We start from the raw sequence: 22,774 nt of genomic DNA, 5'->3' as shown, positions 1-22,774 counted from the left end.
TTTGTTCGTATATACAAAAGATATAAAATGATTAATATTTTCTATATTCTATTATATAATAAACTAGCGAATTCATATAGTCCCGCAGTCCTCGTTCAATAAAAAATATGCTATCAAACAAAAAAAATCACGCCTTCTTAAAACAATTATTCATTTATTTTGATATCATAATTAGGGTATTATATCTTAGTTTTTGTATCTTCCACTATTTTTTCCTTTTATAACAAATTTTCCTTTATGCTTTCATATATTTCGCCTTATTATTGGGAAAAGAAATAAAATTTATATAATCTCAATTACGGTTAAAAGTAACAAAAAAAATATAAATGATAATGAATAAAAATTAAAACAAAAATAATCTGCAATTTTGCATAAAAAAAAAATTAAATCTAATATACTTGAAAAATTCTGTAGCAAAATTGAGGCCAATTTTTACTTGAAAATTTTTTAAAATATTAAAAAAAATTTCATCTTATATTCGCGTATATATAATATAGTTGTTTATTTATGAGATAATTTTATTACTCTTTTTTTCTCTATATATTTTTTGCCTATTTCTATATTATTGTATATATTCTTATTAATTTCATGTTATGCTTTCAAAAAAAAATTTTTTTACATAGTTCTCCGTCATATGCTATGCATAATTAGTAGTATGCATATAATATTATTTTTTTTATTGGCAAAAATATTATAGGCTATGCGCTCTCATTTTTTCCCCTCATCATAATAAGAAAATAATATGCTATTTGGAGAATGAAAAAAAATGAATAATATTTAAATATGTGATTGAAAAGGTTAAGAATATTCTTGGTTAAATAAATATAATATACATTTATGTGAAATTTTTTTAGTCATGAAGTTTTTTGAAAAAAATTAAAAAAGATATATCATATGTAAAAGACTCGCACCTTTTTTATTTGTTATACCAAAATGAACAAAAAAAGGAGATGAGTGATAAAATAAAAATAATTGTGAAAAAGCAAAAAAACAAATATGATAGTATACATTTATTTGCATAAACTCTTTAATTAAAATACGAAATACAAAAGAGACCAACAAGTAAAAATTTTATACTTAGTAGACTATCACGTAAACTTAAAAAAAAATAAGTAAATGACGTATTAAAAAAAAGTATGAAAATATAGAAAATTATAAAAATTTGTAAAGGTTTCAATATATTTTTTATAAACTTTTAATTTCATTAAAGAATGATTTCAAGTCCTCAGGAAGCATCTTTAAAATGTAATTTTCCTTTCTTGTTTTGGTAAACCTATAAATATGATAAGAATGAACATAATTCAGTGGCAAATGTATTTTTATCATTACTCCCTTCGTTTTAAATAAATATAATGAATTGAATTATTAACATCATACATCCATATATTAAAATGGAATTCATATACTATATGACAAAGCTCATCTGCATAAAATGAAGATTGTCTATAAGTTAGAAAAATACGAATTGTCCTTACCATGGTTTAACTTCCCAAAAGGGAAAAGAAATAACATTCCATCCTTCATTATTTAGTAATCTACGAAATGTAAAATAATAAATAAATTAGTGAATGAGCAAAGCAAGTAGGGTATGAATGCAAAACTGCCCAATGAAAGATAAACATCTTGAGGTAATTTCGTGACCCTCTAGATGAATAAATTTATCGTTCCCATTTATAAGAAATATGATTATTTAATAAGGTGTCCAAAAGAGTTATATAAATATTGCACTAAGTTACGTTTTTTTAATGGTTGTATTTTTTTGTTCTTACTTTCTTTTTAAAATTGTCTTCGTATTAAGTAATGGATAATCCGTAGTTAATGATTTTGTTTTGTAGTGGAAAGGACCATTTATTTCAATAGCTATGTTTTTAAAAAAAGGAATATTTTTTTTCACTTTTTTAAGGTCTTCATATAGTATAGCAATATCTATGAATAATCCATTTTCAGTTTGATATTCAACATGGCATGGTATTTTAAAATCTTTTTTTATAATATCGGCTATTTCGTAATGTAACGAGGATGTACTGTATGATGATATTTTCATATTATTTAAATACGTATTTTTAAATAATTCTAAAACATCTTTATTAAATACAAACATATTTATTTGATCATTTTTTTCGAGAATGTCTCTAATATGCTTGTCATTTCTAAGTGCTATGTTTTGAGTAGTATTATTTTCATTATTATTAGTATCAGCAGCATATAATCCTCGATATGCAAGATAAGATTGATACAACTTGCAAATCATAATTTCGATAGGTGTATTTATGCTGTTATCTTTTGTATAGGCATAATATGATTGGTTGAAATATATGTTATTTTTGTAATAATTTAATGTCTCTGTGTTTAAATTTTTAAAAAAAGATAAATTATAAACAAAACTAAAAAGTTCTTTGTCAATATAGTCCATTGATGATAAATATCGAACAACATCTACTAATTCGATTGGTGAAAAATTATTTATATTTTTAAGAATAAGTTTTGAAACGAAATAAATCATGAGAAATTTCACTGAGGGCATATTGATACCGGTATTATTTTTACTATTGATTACACCATTTTTCGTTTGCGAAATTTCTTCAGGTGTTTGATTAAAATTTATATTTGTATCTTCTTTTACATTAACTAAATTGTTAACTGTATATAATGCTTTTATTAATTTTAGTATAAGCCCAGTATTTCTATAATCTAAGGATGGTAATTTTTTAAATATTAATACATACAAATGATTTAGTAATTTAAAACAATTGAATTCTAAATTTGCTAAGCTATAAAACGATATAATTAACTCTTCTATAGTTAACTGTTCAACAATTTTTGACAATTTAGAAGTAATGATTTTTAAAAGTTTGATATTTGTATAGGGAAACTTGGACAATGTATATAAGCAATAGACATAAAAGTTTATAGATCGAGAGGTACAATCATTGTTATTATCATTAGTAGTGTTATGAATTACTGATGTTCCGTCTTCTGAATTTGAAACACTTTCATCAAAATTTCCATTTTGTAAAATATTCATCTTATCACTTCTTTTATCTTGAGGACTGAACATTTTTAGATCTTCAGATTTTTTTGATTTTTCATCTTTTGATGCATCATTAGTAGGGGTATTTAAATTTGAATAATTCCCAGAATGGTAAATAGAATAAGTAAAATTTTTTCCATTAAAAACCTCAAACATATCGGAGCAATTTTTATCATCTTTATTTAATTTTTTATCCTCTTTTTTTTTCCCGTTCGTTTTTAAAATGTCAAGCATACTTTTATAAACATCTTCTACGTTAATTTCATCATATAATGATTGAACTTCATCTTCTTCCTTTCGTGTTATAGTATTAACTGCTTCTACTTCATTCGACGATGTACTATCTTTTACTATTTGTTTCTCTTCGTTATCATTGGAATCATTTGCCGTATTATCTATATGATCGATATTACTATTATCCATTTGTATATGTGATGATATAACAGCTTCTCTTTCTTGATGAGGATATGGTTGTGTAGCTAGCTGATTGGTCTGAATTTCGGGCTGACTATTCTTTTCAAAGTATTGCAGTAAATATTTTGAAAAGTTTTGGAAAAGTGGCTTAATGTAGACATTTTTGACAATACACATATGCACAGCCTCACATAGATTGTAGATATCAAACTTATCAATAAAAAAAATAATATAAAAATAAATATATTTATATATATTTGCATGATCATATTTTAATATAGAAAATGATTTTAGAATTATAATTATATCCCTAATATTTATATATGGTATATATGCATATATATTTTTATTTTTTTCATAAGTTGATAATTTGCTATTAGTTGAAAATATTTTATAAATGATTTTTAAATGTTTATTGATAGATCCAATAATTCTCATAAAATTTCTATTTCGTGTAATACTATATAATCTTTTTCTTTCATTTTTTATTTTTAAAATACTTGCATCATCATCAATATCGTTATGTGTGTTATCCATGGCTAAGAAATTGTTCATTAACTGTTTTCCATAATTATTTATATTATCATTTGTGTCGCTATTTTTTGTTTGCAAATTGTAAAAATTGTATTTTGTCCCATCCATATTATCAACTTTTTGTCTTTTTTCGTTCAGATAATTTTTTGCAATTTTATACAAAGAAAATACACTCATGGTAACATTTAAATAACTAAAAGGATATGTATCAAAAGCAAAAAATATATCATCAACATTTTGTTTATCATATATATCATCATAAATCTTATCAACATTATTTTTTAATAATTCGTTATTTTTTTTTAAAATATAATTCCAATTTATTTTTTTATTAGTTCGTTCCCTGATAATTTTAATATTCTCTTTAGGACATACCCATACACCTTCTTTTATTAATTCTTTTATACTTTTACTATTTTTTTTTAGCAATATATAATCATTTATTAAATCATAGTTGCTTTCTTTTGGTTTTATCGTATCACCATCATTCATCTTGAAATTGTTATCATGGGATGCGGCACTCAAATTGTCTTCAGATGCCTCGCTATCACCATTCTCGTCAATTTCGTCATTTATATCATCGTTTTCGTTAATCATATCATCAATATTTTTATCAGCTATATGCTTGTTTGTTTTTTTTATAAATATAGAATGCGTTTTTTTTAGTTGTTTTTTCCATCTATTCCCCCCCTTTTCTCTAAACAGAGAATAACCGATAAAACCGGATCCATTCTTCGGTTTTACAAACTGATGTTTTTTATTAAATGCGTGAATAAAGGCGCCTACTCCTTCATTGCTATCCCCAATATAGTAATAGGAAATACCCAGCCTTCTTTTTTGGCTTCTACTTGCCAAATTTAAACTTTTATTTGTTATCTGTTTTACATTTAACTGATAAGTTGGCTTATTTATTGTCGAATAAATATATCTCGTGTAATCATTTTTGCAGAGTACTTTAGGCACAATATTTGCATCGCCATGTTGTATAAATAAAAGTATAATAGCTATGGCATATATTAAATAAGTTACCAATAAATATGTATTAACGAAAAAAAACATTATATTTTATATTCACATTTTAAGTGAAGGTAAGGAAGGTACAATATATACACAATGAATGTGAATAAAATAACGAAATCGAATGATTTACAGCCTGGAATGTTACTAAATATATCCATGCGTGTACCTACATACTTGCGCTTATGAATATATAGTTTCCTTATTTGTTATTTTAAAGAATTGTGTATATGAATATAATTCACTTTTTAAATTTATTAAGGAAAATTTTATTCATTTTTTTGTACTTTTCTATGCTTATATTTTGAAGCAATTACTATTTCTCTTTAATTTCGTTACCCTATTTATTCATTCATACTATTTTTTTATTTTTGCCTTTTCTTTTTTTTATCACAAATTGTGATATCACTTATAATGTCGCTTTGTTTGGTTTATTATTATTATTAGCATTATTTATTTTTTTTTTCCATTGCGTAACCCATATAATTTTGATAAAGGTAATAAATTTTTTCCATCACTTTTTGTAATAGATAAAAAAAATATAATAATAAATAACAATTTCTAAGAGAGGTCGCATAAAACGGGTTTAAAAAAGGGGATATAAAGAAATAAGGAAATGTAAGGATAAGCGAAATGCAAGAGAAACACCGGATATTGGGGCTTATGTGTAAAATGTAGCCTTTTAAATAAATGTTATATATTTTTAATAGTAAATATTATGTATTTATAGTTTAAAATTTTTAAATTTGTTTGCTTTTAAAACTTTAAAAAATTATTTAAAATAAATAAGCAACTTATGAATAATGCGGGCATAGGTGAGAAAATATCAAAATGCGCAAACAGCCATAGACATATATATGCATATGCACATTTTTAAAAAACAAATGCCACATTTGAATTTCAGTTGTTTTAAAAACTACAAAATGGTGATGAAATGCGAACAAATAACATAATAATAAACATGTGATGATAAATATAAATAATAAAATAAATAATGTGCTATAAATTGAAATATAAAAATATACACGAAGTAACACTGCGATGCCAATAAAGCAATGAAAGCATAATAGGAATATAGGGGAAAACTATGAATAAAAAATAAAAAAAAATATGCCTAATGCTCAGGAAACTTCAGATGCTTATAAGCGTTATGATATATGCAAGCTAGCTATATATATATGTAACTTTGGCACATGTATAATCAAGAGAATGGGACAAATATATATGAGCTTGCTTGTGCATATGTTTTCTTTGATCATACATAATTATCGCATGGTGTACCAACGGTAATGTATATTTATCAAAACGAATTTGGATAAAGCAAAAAAAAAAAATAATGAAAAAAAACGGGCTAAAAGAACGATAATGCACAGGCCCAGGTCGCAAACGATCGAGAGAGTCAAGGTCAGCACTCTTATTCTTCAAAGGCCCATGGGTTTGTCTTCAAAAAATTATCAGTTGCCTCTTTAATGGCATAATTAGGTATAACCTCTCGAATAGAAAACTGCTCTCTACTTACTGGATCAAATGAGCCATTGTGTTTTACATGTTCATACAAAAAAATTTTATCATATGTCACACCACTTGGAGTAATAACAGGTTCATTCATTAAACACATAGATATTTTACAACATAAATAATCTGGAATTTGCTTTTTTTGGAAAGTTCCTAATACTTCTTTAAATAGGTCTTCTGTTTGTTCTGTTCTTAAAAATTTTTCTTCATTAGTTATGTACCCCATTTGGTTTAATAAATTAATCTTTTCAATAAAAAATGATTGTAATTCCGCATATTTTAGCTGCTTCGTTTGTTCATCACGCAGATATATTAATTTTTTTGCTTGTAAAATATATCTATTGATTTCACTTTCGTTAGAATCTTTTAAATAGCTAGATAATGTTTTTGCTTTTGTTAATTTTTTTAATCCTTCTTCTAAACTATTTAGATGCAATAAAGTTAATCCAAGTATAAAATGAGCCTTTACGGATTCTTCTTCTAAATTTAATGCTTGCCTTGCATCTATATTTGCTAATTTCCATAATTTTTGTTTTTTATAACATAATGCTCGATTAGTAAAATAAACATGATTTGTATTATCATATTGTATAGCTTTTGTATAATAATCTATTGCGGATTCAAAATAACCTAATTTATAACTTTGGTTTCCTAATACTTTATATTTTTCGGCTTCTCTTTTTCTTTCTTCGGGGTTTAACATATCTAAATTTAGTGAATTATTATTTTTTCTTTCTACTTCATCATCCATGCTACTTTGTTTGCGACGATTTTTACTCTTCTTTCGGCTAGTGCCATCATCACTATCCCCTTCGCTATCTCCTTCGCGATTTCCTTGTCCATTATTATCTCCACTTCCGCCATCGCTATCCCCTCCATTTCCTTGCCCATTATTGTCATAGCTTCTCCCTCCCCGTTTCTCATATCTATCACGCCTATCATATCTGTCGTCTCCCCCGCCCTCTCGGCCACTATTTCCCTGTCCATCGTTGCTCATTCTCATATGGTTATTATGATTCTCACTATATGCATTATTACTAAATCGAGAATATTTTGTGTCAATGTCTTGGGAATATTGGTTTAAGCCTCTTCGGGTATCGGTAAAAATTTCACTATCATCTTTATTGTTGTTATTACTGTTATGATTATTATCGTTGCTAAAAATGGAAGGCTTTTTATTTTCTGTATTAGTATTTACAAAATTGGAGTTTATGTTGTATCGATCATCCTTGCAATTGCTTCTATTGCCATCATGACCCCTATAGCCACTATTAGGGTTATCATTTAAGATACATTCAGAAGAATGGGGTCGTGTTTCAGAGCTTGTATTTGTACTCGAATTAGTAGTTATACGATTCTGAGTAAAACACGTAGGGGTATTCCGATAATTGGATGTATAGGTTGATATATTTTTATTTAATTCTGATCGATAAATATTATAATTTTCTTTTTGGACGTTTTTATTAGCTTGTTCCTCTGAGAGAGGATTATTATTTTCGTTGCTATTCCAATCAAGGTGCGAATTTTCATGGGGATAATAAGTACGATCATTGCTATTATTATTTATAGTATGAGATACGCTGCTACTCCTTTTATTAACATTATTATCATTTGAGCCATTAGTTCTCGATATTTTATGCTTTTTCTGATTAATTCTATCGGTTTGAGAATAATTAGACGATTGACCAGAGTAAACAGATGAAGGGATTGAAGAGTTGGAAGATATCATAGAAGAAACAGAACATGATCGATTATTATTAAATGATGATTGGCCATTATTATTAGAAATATTATTATTTTCGTTTCCTTGGTTGTTTAAATTTATTGTATTATTTTTACATCCGCTATTATTCTCATTAATAAGTCGATTTTTATTCATACAATATTCATTGTTTATATCGAATTTATTTCTAGATTGATCATTGTTATTAGTATTTTCAGTATTGGAATTATTATTATCTTTTGTGTTTTCAATTTTAATATTATTTTTATCATCAATTGTGCATTTATTATAGTCTATATTATATTGTGTATTCATTGTATCGGAATTATTATTATTACAATTGTGAAAATTTCTATATACACATTTATTATAGCTACTGCTATTCTCTTTTATGGAATTCATATCGATAAAGCTGGTTTTGTTATCTTCTATATTATTTTCCACATTAGATGATATACTAGTTTGATGAAGATTTTGAAAATTGATTTTATTGTATGTACCAGAAAAATTCATATGTGTTTTTTCCTTATCATTAGTATGAATAAAATTTATTGGAATATCATTACTGTTGGTGTTGTAGTTATTATATTTATGATTATTAATGCATGTATTGTTATTTCCAATTTCAGTCGTAGAATATCCTTTCCCATAATAATCAGGGCGAATATTTTTTATATTATTTATGTTTATATCATTCATTTCTCTAATGTCAGTTATGTGTATGTTATTATCCATTAAATTATAGTCATTCTTGCTAGTATTATCGGCAGTGCCATTACTAATGCCAATTTTAATACCGCTATTATTTTCGCTTTTATTATGAATGTTATTTTTAATAAAATTGTTGAAATTATTTGACAAATAATTAATATTCCAGTTTTTCAAAAAACTTTTTTTTTTCACTTCCTTATTATTATCCATAACTTTTAATAAATTTTATAATATATTTTTTAGGAAAAAAAAAAGTACCCTTTATATATTTAAATGTGTTTACATTACAGGTTTTTTCCAAAACTTACTGAAATATTATTATATTATTTTTATAACATACAAACAAAACATATATATATATTTTTTTTTGAAAATTCAAAAAAATTGTTTGTGCTATTTATAAATATATTATTATTACAGTTGCTTTTCCATAGTTTTTTATTATTTTTTTGTTCATTTGTATTCATATTGCATATCATATGCTTGGGCCATTAAACCGCTTCACTATCCCCGTTTATATGTAGCCATTCAATTTAACTTGTGCTTGTGTATTTTTGTTTATTTTATTTTAATTATTTTTTTTTTATTTTATTAAATTTATTATTATTATTATTTATTTTTTGTAGAAAAGTCTTTGAATAATTACAATAAAATATCATAAAAATAAATAAATATATACATATACATATATAATGTATATGTGCAATCAATATGCGTACAATATAAATAGTATAAAAATATACCATAAGTAGTATGATTATTTGTATGTATATAAAATATAACAGTATTTATTTGTGTGTAATAATGGAAAATATATCCTTTAAAAAATATAGTAAAATACGTATTTTCACATGCAAAATAAGCAGATATCATACATATATTATATCCATACTCTCCTATACCATATGTATATTCCCATCCCCATTCTGTAGCTATCTATATATGGTTATATGAACAATAGAGGATAACCGTATTTTGGTGATAAGTATGGATTGGTGATGAGGACGTATTATACATGATATTCCCCCTCACGTCATATTTATCGATTATCTTATATGCTTTATTTTTAGCTTTAAGTAATTTTATTAAAAACATATAAGTAAAAAATTATATAGGTTGGGTTTAATACTAGCTATATTTATATATGATACTAAATATTGAATTAAACGGGAGCGTTAATAGCAATTATTACAATAATATTGAAATCGAAAAATGATACTACTAATTTATATATAAGGACACAAAACAATTGGATGGTATAAATTTTCTATAAATCCATTTATGTATTATATATAATATACTACTAATTAAAGAGCAGCATGATCAAAATATGTTCTCATAAAAAAGAAAAAGATGAAAAATCACATGACAAATGATAATATATATAGTATATTTCTAACTGTTTTGTTGGTGTGTGCATACAATTCGGATTGTAGTATATTCTTTGCATATATATGGAGGCAACCTATTAGAATTACAAACATATTGTAACTGTTATAAATAGCTACATTCCACCTAACATATATATTATATTTGCCATTCTAATTAGCTGTAATAAATGAACTCCTAAACTATTTTAACAATATATATATGCCATTACTTAATAATTTTCTTTATTTTTTATTACAACACTATTGCTAATTTAAAGAAATATTCCACTTAAAAATAAAAATTTGCATAATTTTCCATTTTTTTAAACACATTAATTATTGATACATTAAAAAACATATATATTTATATTGTTCAAGTTTACGTCTTTTTTATTTACATATAGAATTCATGCAATACAATTGCACACAAAAAAAATAAGGATAAGAAACAAATTATATATATATATGCTCATTTGTGCATACACATGCCGAATTATTTATTAAGCTTAGTGCGACTGCTCTTTCGAACGGGCTTTGCTTAGTATTTTTTTTTAATTTTCTTCTAAAATACAAAGGCATCAATGAGCATTTGTAGCATATGCATATACATAGTTGTGTATATTCATGGATGTATTTGTTCTCTATTCACTTGTTAGCTGATGTTCTTCTTGTTCATTCGATCCTTCACCCTCAAGGGGCTCCTTTTCTTTAGTCGCTGATTCGATATAATTTTGAGCAAGCTCTTTAGGTATGTGTACGTTTTTATAATAATTTTTATGTGAATCATCTAAAAATGGCATTTTATCTTCGGAAACAGGGGAATAAATAGGCATAACAATTTGGTTAGCGTCTTCGTTAAGAATTTTATGTTTCAATGTTGCGTCAAATGTAGAAATATTCTGTATTATATTTCTGTATTTGTCGTTATACTTCTTGCATTCAACTAATAAATATTTATATATCCATACATCGGCACTCATGTAATTATCAACTGCTTTGATTAGGCCAGTAGGAAATGTAACTTCATCAAGATTATTACTTTTGTCATTTACATAATTATTTATATTAATTAAACATTTTTCATATTTGTACATTTGCTTTATTAATTTTTTACAAAGTTTTATATGCTCGCTATTATTTTCAATATTGTTCAAATTAGTAGGTTTTTTATTTTCACATATACAAGCTATTTTGGTTAACTTAGATATAACTGAAACTATTTTTTTTTCTAAATTGTTGTCTTTAAGATTTTTATCAGATGCGTTACTATTATTATCATCGCCTTTAAAATTTTCTTTACTTTGATTCGAATCACTGTAAACTGAACCCTTAGTTTTTACTAAACTACTTTCAGTATTGCTATTTTCACTCCCTAGCTGTATTTTTAATTTTATTCTTCCCTTATTTCCTTTCATTTTAAAATATATATAAAACCCTTTTTTATGTGTATATTATAAGAGGTTTACTAAATATTGGGGGTCCTATAATTACTATTGTTTCTATTTTAATTGTTTGATTCTTGCTTTCCTTTTTCACATTTGCCAAGTTACTTTAGAGCATACTGGAACTGATCGAATATGTTTATGTGTATGGCGGAAAAATGGAATATGTGGAAATACATACATGCTATATACATATATATAATATGATACACCTTGGCTTATTTATTCACTTGCATTTTCATTAGGAGAATGTATAGGGTAATATTTCAGGAAAAATGCAAAAATACGCGTTTTATTCAAATATTTTTTACAACAAACAAAATAAATATGATAAAATAGTAGCAAATTAAATTCAGTTTCAAAAAATACTTTTTAGAAATTATTAAAATTGTTTTTCATAAAATTGTAATTTTATTTTCATATAAAGGTTATTCCCATTTGTAAAACATTGCAGTGTATATTATATACCTACTATTTGTTTTAAATTTTCATTTTTCATTTTGTTTAACACAAATAATTATATTGTTCTAAAAAAAGTTATATATATTTTTTTACCCATCATTATAAGAGCCTATCTTAGCGTGTCATTGCCCCTATAAAAAGGAAAAAAAAAATGGCGCCCAAAAAAAGCAAAACTTAATATTCGACAATATCAACGCCCTTTCACATGCAAATGAATATCATTTTTTTGAATCTTTAATTATTTTTATATTTTTTTAAATAATAACAGTAATAGATGTTAAATGTATATATTATAGTAAGAAGTAATTAAGTTGTTTTCAAACGACGAAAAAAATACAAAATTGTTTATTATAAATAGGTCTCAAAAAATTGATAACACACATATTTCATGCATATATATAAACAAATATGTAAAGGTAAAAAACACACAAGCAGATTTATTCATGAAATGTAAAAAATTAAAGCATCAAAAAAAACGACGGCAAAATAAAAAACTGTAAATGTTAGCAGAGACTAATCAAATGTTCATTGGCAATATTCTCTATAAACGGACAAAATTGATTCCATTTGTTTTTTCCAATATCCCATTTTATTTATAGATTTCATAGATAAGTCTATTAAACTTATTCGATAATATATTTGTTTATTGTCCCATGGAATATAAGAATTTATCATATGCTTTTTAAATTGCTTATATTCTTTTTTCATAAAATCACGTTTTTTTCTATTTAAATTTAGTATTATAAATGGATATTGATAAGAAGATAATTTATTTCTCCTAACATATTTCTTAATGTATTTTTCCATGGATTCCTTTTTAACATTATTATTTTTTTCTCCTTTGTCGTTTTCTTCGGGTAGAACAATTTTAGATGAATCTTCTTCGTTAATTTTTTGATCATTACTCAAATATTGGGCTTCTTTTTTATTACTATTTTTGCTTAGAATTAACGGCTTAAATCTGTTGCCCTCTAAAAATTTAACAATTTCTACATCATTAGCCTTGTTATCAGTTGGTATATATAGGTTAAAAATAGTACTGTTATCACAAAAGGTTTTACTTATTAAATAGCGGCAAACAAAATATATCATACTCTTAAAAATTATTAAAGCTTTTTTATATATTTTATCATGATTATATGCTATTCGTCTTCTATTAATATATTTATCCAAATTAATTAATCCAACTTTTTTTCGATAAATTTGTAATGCATTAGTTAAATATTCGAAATGCTCATTTGTTATAAATGTTTCTTTTGATAAAAATTTATTGACTATATATTTTTTACTTTTTTTGTGGTTTCTTCTTAAATCGCCTTTATAGTCACATGTATATTTTTTCGTGAATTTTTTTGCACTTTTATATAATCCATAATATAATTTTCTTGTGTTAATTTTCATATCAGCTTCTAGATAATCAAATTTATGCTTGCATAATTTATTAATGATATCTAAGGCCTCAATTAGGAGTTCATTTCCAAGCATAAAATGAGCGTTTTGCATATAAATAAAATTTTTATATTTGATTTTATATCTATATTGTGCATTTGTTTTTTCTGTATCCCTACTACGATATTTTTGTTTTAATTTTTTTCGTATATTCTCCTCGTTAAAAACATAATTTTCTATTCTCTTCAATTTTTTAATATCCACCAAATGGCGCAAATGTTTGTTTGAATTCAAATAGTGATTTTCCTTAGGCATAAAAATGTCCTTCAAACTTGATTTGTAATACATAAAATTTGAAAAAATATGTTTTTTTTTTTTTAAATTAAATAATTTTCCAAAAATATCTATAAAGTCCATCATAAAACAAACTAATTGTATCTGTCCTGCACTGAAAGAATGGAAGTACAATATTTTATAAAAAATATTTTTTTCATGTCTTATAACGTTTGTTAAAATAAGTAAGTTTAATGTATTCTTGTTAATTTCGGTAACTCTTTTACATGCCACCATTGCATTATTATTATTTAGCACTTGTTTAATCATATTTACAGAACCAACATAAGTGTTATTATTATTCCATCCAAAAATACTACCACTGCATAAGTAACGACAGCTACCAATCTCACATATATAAGCATTTTTTAATGCATAAAACAATCCATTAAACATTTTAAGAAATTTTGATATATGACCTTTTTCATTGGCTATATTATTTTTGATGGTGTTAAGAATTTTTTCCGCATTATATTGCAATTCTTCAAAATATCCCTTAATTGCTAAATTCATTTCATTTGTAATTAAAGTGTTATAATAATAATTTGTTTTTATTTGTGTATCATATATATAGAGAATATTTTTTTTAATTTTTTCTTCATATATTTTATGCAACTCCTCTTTTTTTATGTCAAATTGTTGTTTCCATATAGGGAATTTGTCATCTTTTAATTTAATTAACTCATTCTTGTAAATATGCAAGAAATGCTCACACCATTGTTTTACATTTAAAAACATGCTATTAAAATTTGATATATTATTTTTTGTATTGGAAACCAAATTATTAAACAAATCTGGATCATTTAATAGTTCTTTATTTTGCATAAAAAATTGAATAATGTCATTTTTTATTTTTCTGTAACTTAATTTAATATTTTTTTTTCTAATTTTTTTCTGATTAGAATGTCCTTTAACTTCATATTGAGCCAATTCCTGGTTCCATATTGTTTTTCCCTTTACTTTATTTTTTTTCCAACCATTAGAATGTAATTTATCATCTAAATAATTTCCCAAAATTAAACGGTATCGTGCTTCTAATAAATAACAAGTTTTTTTATAAAGAGATAGAAAATTTAAATAATAAATATCTTTATATAATTCACATATATCCAATAATTCATCTACACTGCTTTTATAATTTTTTTTTTTTAATGAACTTAACACTTTTCTAAGTTTGCAATCTGCACTTTTGTTCATTATATATTTTAAATAAAAGTTATTGCTAAATATATAATTTTTATATGCATATTTTACATGTTTTGGGACAAATAAATATCTTTGAGAATAATCTATTATATTTCTTTTCTTCTTGGGCATTCCCCATGACATTTTCATTTGAATTTTATTTAACAAGTACAAAACAGTGTCATGAAAGACATTTGTATAGGTATCTTCACCAACATATATTTTTTCAAAATTATCGGTTTCACCTGAACGTGCAGCCGCATGTGCCTTATTGCTGTTACTAGATATAGTGAAATTATTAGCATTATTATTTTCTTTTATTTTCCCAACATAACATGCTACACTACTATATGAAGAAAATACGGGATGCTTGAAGTTTTCTAAATTGAAAGATTCTAAATCTTTTTTTCGCTCTTGTTTTCCGTTTAAATAATCAAAATAAAATTTAATAGATTTATTTTTACTTTTTTTTTTCATTTCCCAAAATGCATTACTCTTTTCGTTAATACTGCTATGCCTTTTATCATTCTTCCTATTTAAATAATTTGAAGAATAGCTAAGCTGTGAAAGAGCTGTGCTTTCCTCCTTTTTGTTATTTATGTACATGTTCATATTGTTATTTTTCGACAAAAATATATAATTTAAATTTGTAAAGATGTCCTTGAAATTAAGATTAAAAAACTCATTTGGCTCATATAAAGATAACTGTTGTATTTTTTTTTTATTATTTAATTTTATTATTTGTTGGATATTATATTTGTCTATCATATCATTATAATCTGGGATACCACATTTTAATTTTAATTCAACACTAATATAATTATCGCGAAAATTCAAATGTTTATTATCATTATTTTTGTCGTTATTGTCCTGGTTGGGTTTTTGTGAAATTGGAAGAGCCTCATCCTTATCTTGCTCAATTTGTTCACTATTTTCATCGTTCTTAGTTTGATTATTAATTGTGCTTAGAAATTGTAAATATGGGGGTATGAAGAACAAGTTTTCCTCTACATATCCAATGCTATACCTTTTTAAATTGTTATACCAAACAAAATTGTGAAAATTATAAATTTCCTTAAACATATATTGATTTGTTGTTATTCGTTTTTTTTTTTCTCTTTCTTGATTTTCTTCGTATTCTTCTTTTATTTTGTTTAGCATATTAATATAATTATTATAGTGTGCCAATATATATTTCACGATGTCATATTTAGTAAGGCTCATAAGATGTGTTTGTATATTTCGAATAATATCAGAAATTTGATTTTTATAAATATCTGATTTTTTAAATATTTCTATATAATTATAAATAAGTTCTAATAGTTGTTTCATTTTTTTTTGCAATCGTCTGACAAACTTGTCCACATTTTCAACAATTTCTGGATTAGCTTCCTTTTGGTTTTTAATGAATAGCTTTAATTGATTTTTTATATAAATTAGTATTCTTTTTAAATGGTAATTATCTATTATATCTTTTATAAAATCAGTAAATTGTGAATTAAAAACAACAAAGTTATTATCAACTAAATAATGGTCATCAATTATTTGCTTATTATTATATGTTAACTTTTTAATCCAATAATATTGTAGCATGACATTTAAATAATTTATATCATTATCTTTTAAAATTTTTATAACTACATTTTTTATAAATATATCACTAAAATAATGTATGTATTTAAAGGTGTCAATATAAGAGTATAAAATGTTTGTGCTTAATAATTTATACTCATAGTTAATCATATTAAATCCTTTATTTGCTAGTATTTTGGAGTAATAATTATAAACTATATGTCTATATTCTTCTTCCCTTTTTCTGACCACAATCAGTTTATTCCCCTCCCCAATTATCTCTAGTGAGCTTTCCATTTTCTCAAATATTTATATCATAAATTAAGCGGTTTATGGTATATGTTCTTTCTACTATAATACGGTTAATTCCAAATTGTGGATTTCGTATGTTATATTTTCAAATAAATAAATTAATGTAACTGTTGTGAGCAAATCAAATTTTGAGTAAAGCGTGATATACACAAATTGTATATTTGGTCTATTAAAAACAGCTCACGGAAATATATTTTAATCAATAAACACAAACTGAATTAATTCCTTTTTGTTTTGTTAAACTATCAAATATATTGCATTTTTTAAAAGATGCGTCATCGAAAATGTAGAAATTATAAACATTAACATAAACGTATAAGCAAACACATAAATGAATAGGTATATATATTACTAACTGTTTAATTACAAAGAAACTACGATAAAACAAGTAAAATTAGCGTGATAAAAAGAAGGAAAAAAATAATAAAAACGAAGGAATGTATAAAAAACAAATAATGTAATATTTCGTCGTTATATGTAGAAACATTAGCGTATTTAATTTTATATAGGAAAATATAAAGGGATGATAAATATTTTTTCTTTAACAATGTAGTTTGGCCCCTTTTTTACTAATATTATTTTATTATTGGAATATTAAAGAATATAAAATAAAATATAAAATGAATGTAAATATTAAAGCATAATTAAGCGCGTAAGAAAATAATATAGCTATTAAATAATAGGCCCAATACGAATTTTACCAATCACCATAGGCTTTAAAAACATATATAAAAAACACACACATAGTCTATTAAGTATGATGTTTGTAAGAAAATATGGAGTGAATATAAGCATAAATACAATATATAAACATATATACACTGCAAAGGAATATATACAATATATAACTGGGCGGACGAAGAAAGAAAAGTTCTTTTTCAAAAAATTAAGAAATAAAACACGAAAACAGCTAATATATATTTATCATATACCTTAAATATTGCGTTTTCCATTTTTTTATTATTACCATTTTGGGCATAGAAAAAATATATAACATGTTATTATAATTTTTTATTTTTTCATCACAATTAGTAATGTATATTTTTTTTTAATTAAGGCTACGCAATTTTGTGTTTTTTCTTTTTTTAAAAAACACTAAAATAAGTTACATTGCTAAATGAAAATCAAAAAAAAAAAAAAAATAATAAAATAGTTACAATTAATAGGCCAATTAAACCATATATAACATGAAAACAATTTTCTGTATTGCATAATAGCAATATAATATATTTTTTTTTTTGTATATTTTTTAATATTTCGTAGAAAAAAAAACATATAATTTCAGCGCCACTGCAACTCTATATAAATTATGTATTGTATGCATACATACGTAACGATTTTTTTTTTTTCTTGTATCATCTTATTTTATATGTATATTTTTTCCATATTTTATTATTTAATTTTTATTATAAAAATAATTTAATCAGGTCATGGTTTATTTTCAAGGCATAAAAATAAAAATATTATATATGCAATTAAAAAAAAAAAATAATATATATGGCATTGGTTGGCAGGGAATATATTCGAATTCATTACATAAAATATTTTTCTAAAAAAATATGAATTTTAATCTATGCTATCTACGCGTGTTTAATATATAGATAATAATATGATTGGCCAGTTTTGTTCTATACCTTGCTATTTTATTTTGCCATGAAAAAATAAAGAGGAATACAGAGAGTACTATAAATATGCATATGCATATGCATACACAACATATCTTTATTGAATATATTTTATTAGTAGAAACCTATTTCTTTCTCTAAACCATATATACAATTTTAGTATGGGTAGCAGTTTCCCATTTAAAGCACCCTTTTCTGATTATGATATGATTTCAAAAAAAAAAATTAAGGTTGCTCTAAGTGATATGCTTATATATGTGCTATTCTTAGGCTTCTAAGCATATATGCGTATTAAAATATTTTGAAGGGTGAAGCGAATCGATGCGTAGTGAATATGCATATGAGCATGCGCGTGTATGCATTTTATTTTTTCCATTATAAAAGACATTTTAAAAGGAATATATATGATCGAAAAATAAAATAATAATTTAATAAGCGTTTATGGGGTTTAAAAATAAAAAATTATAGAATAAATATAAAAATGGCAAATTGTAATAAAAATTAACAAGCATATAAGTTTTGTATGCATATATAACAAACATAATTGAAGGTAAATTAAGCCGCTTAAATATGTATCTATTAAGAGTCAGCCTCAAATATGTTCAATTATTGTTTAGTACTTTTTATTTTGGGGTTTATAAGCTTTATGCTATAAACTCGCGATTATACGCCTTTATTTTGCACATAAAAAAGTAGGCCAATATTTTGGTCAATAGGATTATTTTGTATGATAGGTGAAAATAAATGGAAAAGAAAAATTATATTGTAAAAAAATGAGATTATAAATTATTGTAGTAAAAACAAACGAAACAAGCAATAAGGCTAACTCTTTACATAGGATATAAATTATAAAATTTTCTTCATTATGAGATTACTAACTGTTCATAGCCATTTTCTTTTCCTTCGAATAGGCTGCACTATGAGAATTACCTTTTGTTTCGGTGGTCTTGTTATTTTTCGTGTTATCTCGTTTATCAGCACCTTTATTATTATCATCACCATTTTCATTAGTATTATGAACCGAATTAAACATAAAATTATTATCATTTTGTTTTGAATGCATTTGTTGCTTTTTACGTTGATCAACCGAATCAAAAGAATTACTTAGATTCCATTGAACAATTAAGTCAATTAGCTCTTTTGTGACAACTTTTGAATTGCTACCAAAAACACAACTTTGGATATTAAAACAAAGTTTTGATATTTGTCGTCCTGATAGACCTACAAGTTTACTAGATAGATCGTTTAAATATTGATCATCAATGTCTTTATCAATTATGATTTTATATTTTTTTAGGGGAAAAACATATTTATTAAAATATACTGAAACCATTTTTTTAATTTCATTAACTTGGGGTATATCAAAATTATATTGTTCATCAATTCTATCAATTACTGCTGCATCTAATACATCCTTGCAGTTAGTAGCTAAAATTATGGAGAAATTTTTTGATTCTGTTCCTGTATGATATAAAAAAGATGCTAATGCATTTCTTAAACTTTCTGAAAAATGATTTGATGATTCATTTCTTCCTTTTCTTAAAAATGCTTCTGCTTCGTCAATAAAAATTATACATTTTTTATTTTTCCTTTTTTTTACAAATTCAAAAATTTTATTTAATTCCACAGATGCATGAACTCCTAATGCACTAACATCACCCCCATTTATTATTATATAGTCAAAATTACTATAATATGATAAAGTTTTTGCAAAAAGGGTTTTACCAGTTCCTGGAGGACCATGTAATAGTATGTTTTTCAAATAAAGATCATATTTTTTTGAATTTTGCATACTATTAATAGACCAAGTTAATTTTTCTTGTAATTGTTCATTAAGAACAATTTGATCAAATATATTTCCACTTCCCTTTTTCGAAGTAGGATTGGCTCTTTGAAATATTTTATTAATACGATGTATATTTTTTTTTATATTGAATATATCAAAAAATTTATTTATATGCCACAAAGATGTTTCTCTAATTAATTTGGGCTTCCCTAATTTAGTTTCAGCGTATGATCTAATAAATCTAGTTGTATGCTTAGTAGTATATATTCCTACAGCTGTTAAAGTAATAAATGATGCAAATCGATAAAGCTTTTCTTTATCACTTAAAAATAAAAACATTGAATTATTAAATTGTTCAAAATATTTATTTATGCTTTCTAATTTTGTTTTTCTTTCTTCATCTGCTTTCATTTTTAATGTTTTTAAATGTATATCTAAATTTTTTCTTTCTCTTTCTATTAATCCTTTATTTTCTTCATGAATTTTTGCTTTCATATTTTCTCGTTCTAACAATTTTTCTTCTTTTATTTGTTTCATTTTTAAATTTAATAATTCGAGTTCATTTCTTTTTCGAATATTTTCTTGTCTTAAATATTGTTCATGCTGTGTTTTTAACCAATCTTCATTTTGTTTTTGTTGATCTAATAATTTTTTTTGATATGCTTCAGCTTCTAATCGTGTTTTATATTCAGCTGTTATTCTTTCTTGCTCTTGCTGATAATTTATCGTTTTCCTCCTTTCTTCATTTTCTATTCTCGCTTTGTTGCTTAAATATTGAGCCTTTTGTAAGGCTATTTCTTCCATTTGCTTTTCATATTCTTTCTGTTTTGTTAACTCTTGTAATTTTATTACTTCAAATGCTTTTTTAGAATTCGATGATTGATCCAGTTCTTTTAATGCCTTTGCTCCTCTTTCTAAAGCAGTTGGGTCAAAATTGCCCGTGATATGATTTGTCTCTCCCTTATTATCTGATACATTATATTTATCACCCGGCAATGGTCCTGAGACCATCTTCTTAGAAATATTTGGGAAATTCATTTTTATGGAAATTACTAATTACACAAAAAGAAAAAGAGCCCTATATCGGCTGTTTATATTATATTATTAATTGAATTTTTCACAAAAGACGCTTTTGTTAGAAAAAAGATATATATACCCTTGTATATGCAAACTCCTTTTCATATACTTGATAAAATATTTCCCCTGTCACCGCTATAGTTCAAATAGTTAGGGGGGGAAACGTACATAATATGTAGATATGTATATTCATATGCTCACGATGTTGATATAAAATAGTTTCTATTATATCGTTTAATAAAAATATTTTTAAAAAAGGCTAGACCCTTCCATAGTATTTTAATTGTGATTCTTCGTGGATATTTGCCTTTTGTTATATTTATTTATTTTTTTGTCATTCGTTTTTCCTTTTTTTAAATGCCACTTTCACAGATAACTCCAAGCATTGAAGCACTGAAATTATTCTGATACCAAAAAATATTTATTAAAATTTAACATTTTTTATAAATTATTCTATTCGTCTTAAAAAATTAATGAATGACAAATAAAACGGTTGACCATCTATATTTATTGAAGGATAAAATAATATGATATACACAAATTTCTTCTATTTATATATTTTTTATTTTATTATTTTTTATGGTTATAAATATGTATAGTTTTATATATATGTAAACTACAAAAATAATTTTTTATTTTTTACGTGATTTATAGCTTTAGAAGAAAATTAATTATTTAAAAAAAAATCAAATATTTACATATAATTATTTTACGCATACTCAATATATGCAAATCGTTCAAATTTTTAATCTTTACATATCACCTTATGCTGCCATATTTTTTCCACCGTCATTCTATATAAAAATCCATTTTTTTTTAATTCAGCCAAATTATGACGAAAGGGAGAATTTTTTAATTTTTTTTTGATTCTTTCCCCATTATATGTATTTGTCATATTCGCTTTCCACAGGCATACAGTTTATTACTTGTTTTTGTTTTCCATATTTTCAATATCATATATAATTCATAAAAAAAATATACCCATTGACCAATGAGTGATAATAAATTTTTTCATTCATAATTACCTAGTTTTATTGGGAACAAATACATACATATGCATAATTTTTTCCAAGTATTTCAAAACTGATATAAGTAATATATCTAAGGGAATATTGTTCTTCCCACTTTATACTCAACTCGCAAACATAGAAGTGTACTATATGCTGTGACCGTAATACGAAATACTTGTTCTTTCCTTTTTTTTAAATTTGTGATTATCTTATCATATATAATACGAAAAAAAAACGTTGTTATCAGTTAGTCTATCTGCTTGTAA

At 24.4% G+C, this 22,774-nt stretch overlaps 5 protein-coding genes across 5 annotated transcripts; all 5 read right to left on the bottom strand.

Annotated features, from left to right (window-relative positions):
• Positions 1-1,185: 1,185 nt before the first annotated feature.
• PCHAS_0805300 (RAP protein, putative) lies at positions 1,186-5,038 on the bottom strand (the record flags this gene model as incomplete). The annotated part of the gene is made up of 3 exons (XM_016797805.1): positions 1,186-1,273; positions 1,476-1,535; positions 1,770-5,038. 3 exons carry the CDS (start codon positions 5,036-5,038, stop codon positions 1,186-1,188), a joined length of 3,417 nt encoding a protein of 1,138 aa, XP_016653724.1.
• Positions 5,039-6,410: 1,372 nt separating this feature from the next.
• PCHAS_0805200 (E3 ubiquitin-protein ligase, putative) lies at positions 6,411-9,155 on the bottom strand (the record flags this gene model as incomplete). The annotated part of the gene is made up of 1 exon (XM_740378.2): positions 6,411-9,155. One exon carries the CDS (start codon positions 9,153-9,155, stop codon positions 6,411-6,413), a length of 2,745 nt encoding a protein of 914 aa, XP_745471.2.
• Positions 9,156-10,956: 1,801 nt separating this feature from the next.
• PCHAS_0805100 (mediator of RNA polymerase II transcription subunit 10, putative) lies at positions 10,957-11,730 on the bottom strand (the record flags this gene model as incomplete). The annotated part of the gene is made up of 1 exon (XM_737584.1): positions 10,957-11,730. The coding sequence occupies one exon, from the start codon at positions 11,728-11,730 to the stop codon at positions 10,957-10,959; it is 774 nt and encodes a 257-aa protein (XP_742677.1).
• A 1,014-nt stretch (positions 11,731-12,744) lies between these two features.
• PCHAS_0805000 (conserved Plasmodium protein, unknown function) lies at positions 12,745-16,995 on the bottom strand (the record flags this gene model as incomplete). The annotated part of the gene is made up of 1 exon (XM_734334.2): positions 12,745-16,995. One exon carries the CDS (start codon positions 16,993-16,995, stop codon positions 12,745-12,747), a length of 4,251 nt encoding a protein of 1,416 aa, XP_739427.2.
• A 2,514-nt stretch (positions 16,996-19,509) lies between these two features.
• On the bottom strand, positions 19,510-21,459 carry PCHAS_0804900 (AAA family ATPase, putative; the record flags this gene model as incomplete). Its single annotated transcript, XM_728553.2, has 1 exon — positions 19,510-21,459. One exon carries the CDS (start codon positions 21,457-21,459, stop codon positions 19,510-19,512), a length of 1,950 nt encoding a protein of 649 aa, XP_733646.2.
• Between the last annotated feature and the right edge of the window lie 1,315 nt (positions 21,460-22,774).

This window comes from Plasmodium chabaudi (assembly GCF_900002335.3).
Source record: "Plasmodium chabaudi chabaudi strain AS genome assembly, chromosome: 8".
In the NCBI taxonomy this organism is placed as follows: Eukaryota; Apicomplexa; class Aconoidasida; order Haemosporida; family Plasmodiidae; genus Plasmodium; species Plasmodium chabaudi.
The sequence above is the reverse complement of the archived record's forward strand: the minus strand, read 5'-3'. Positions and strand labels throughout refer to the sequence as shown.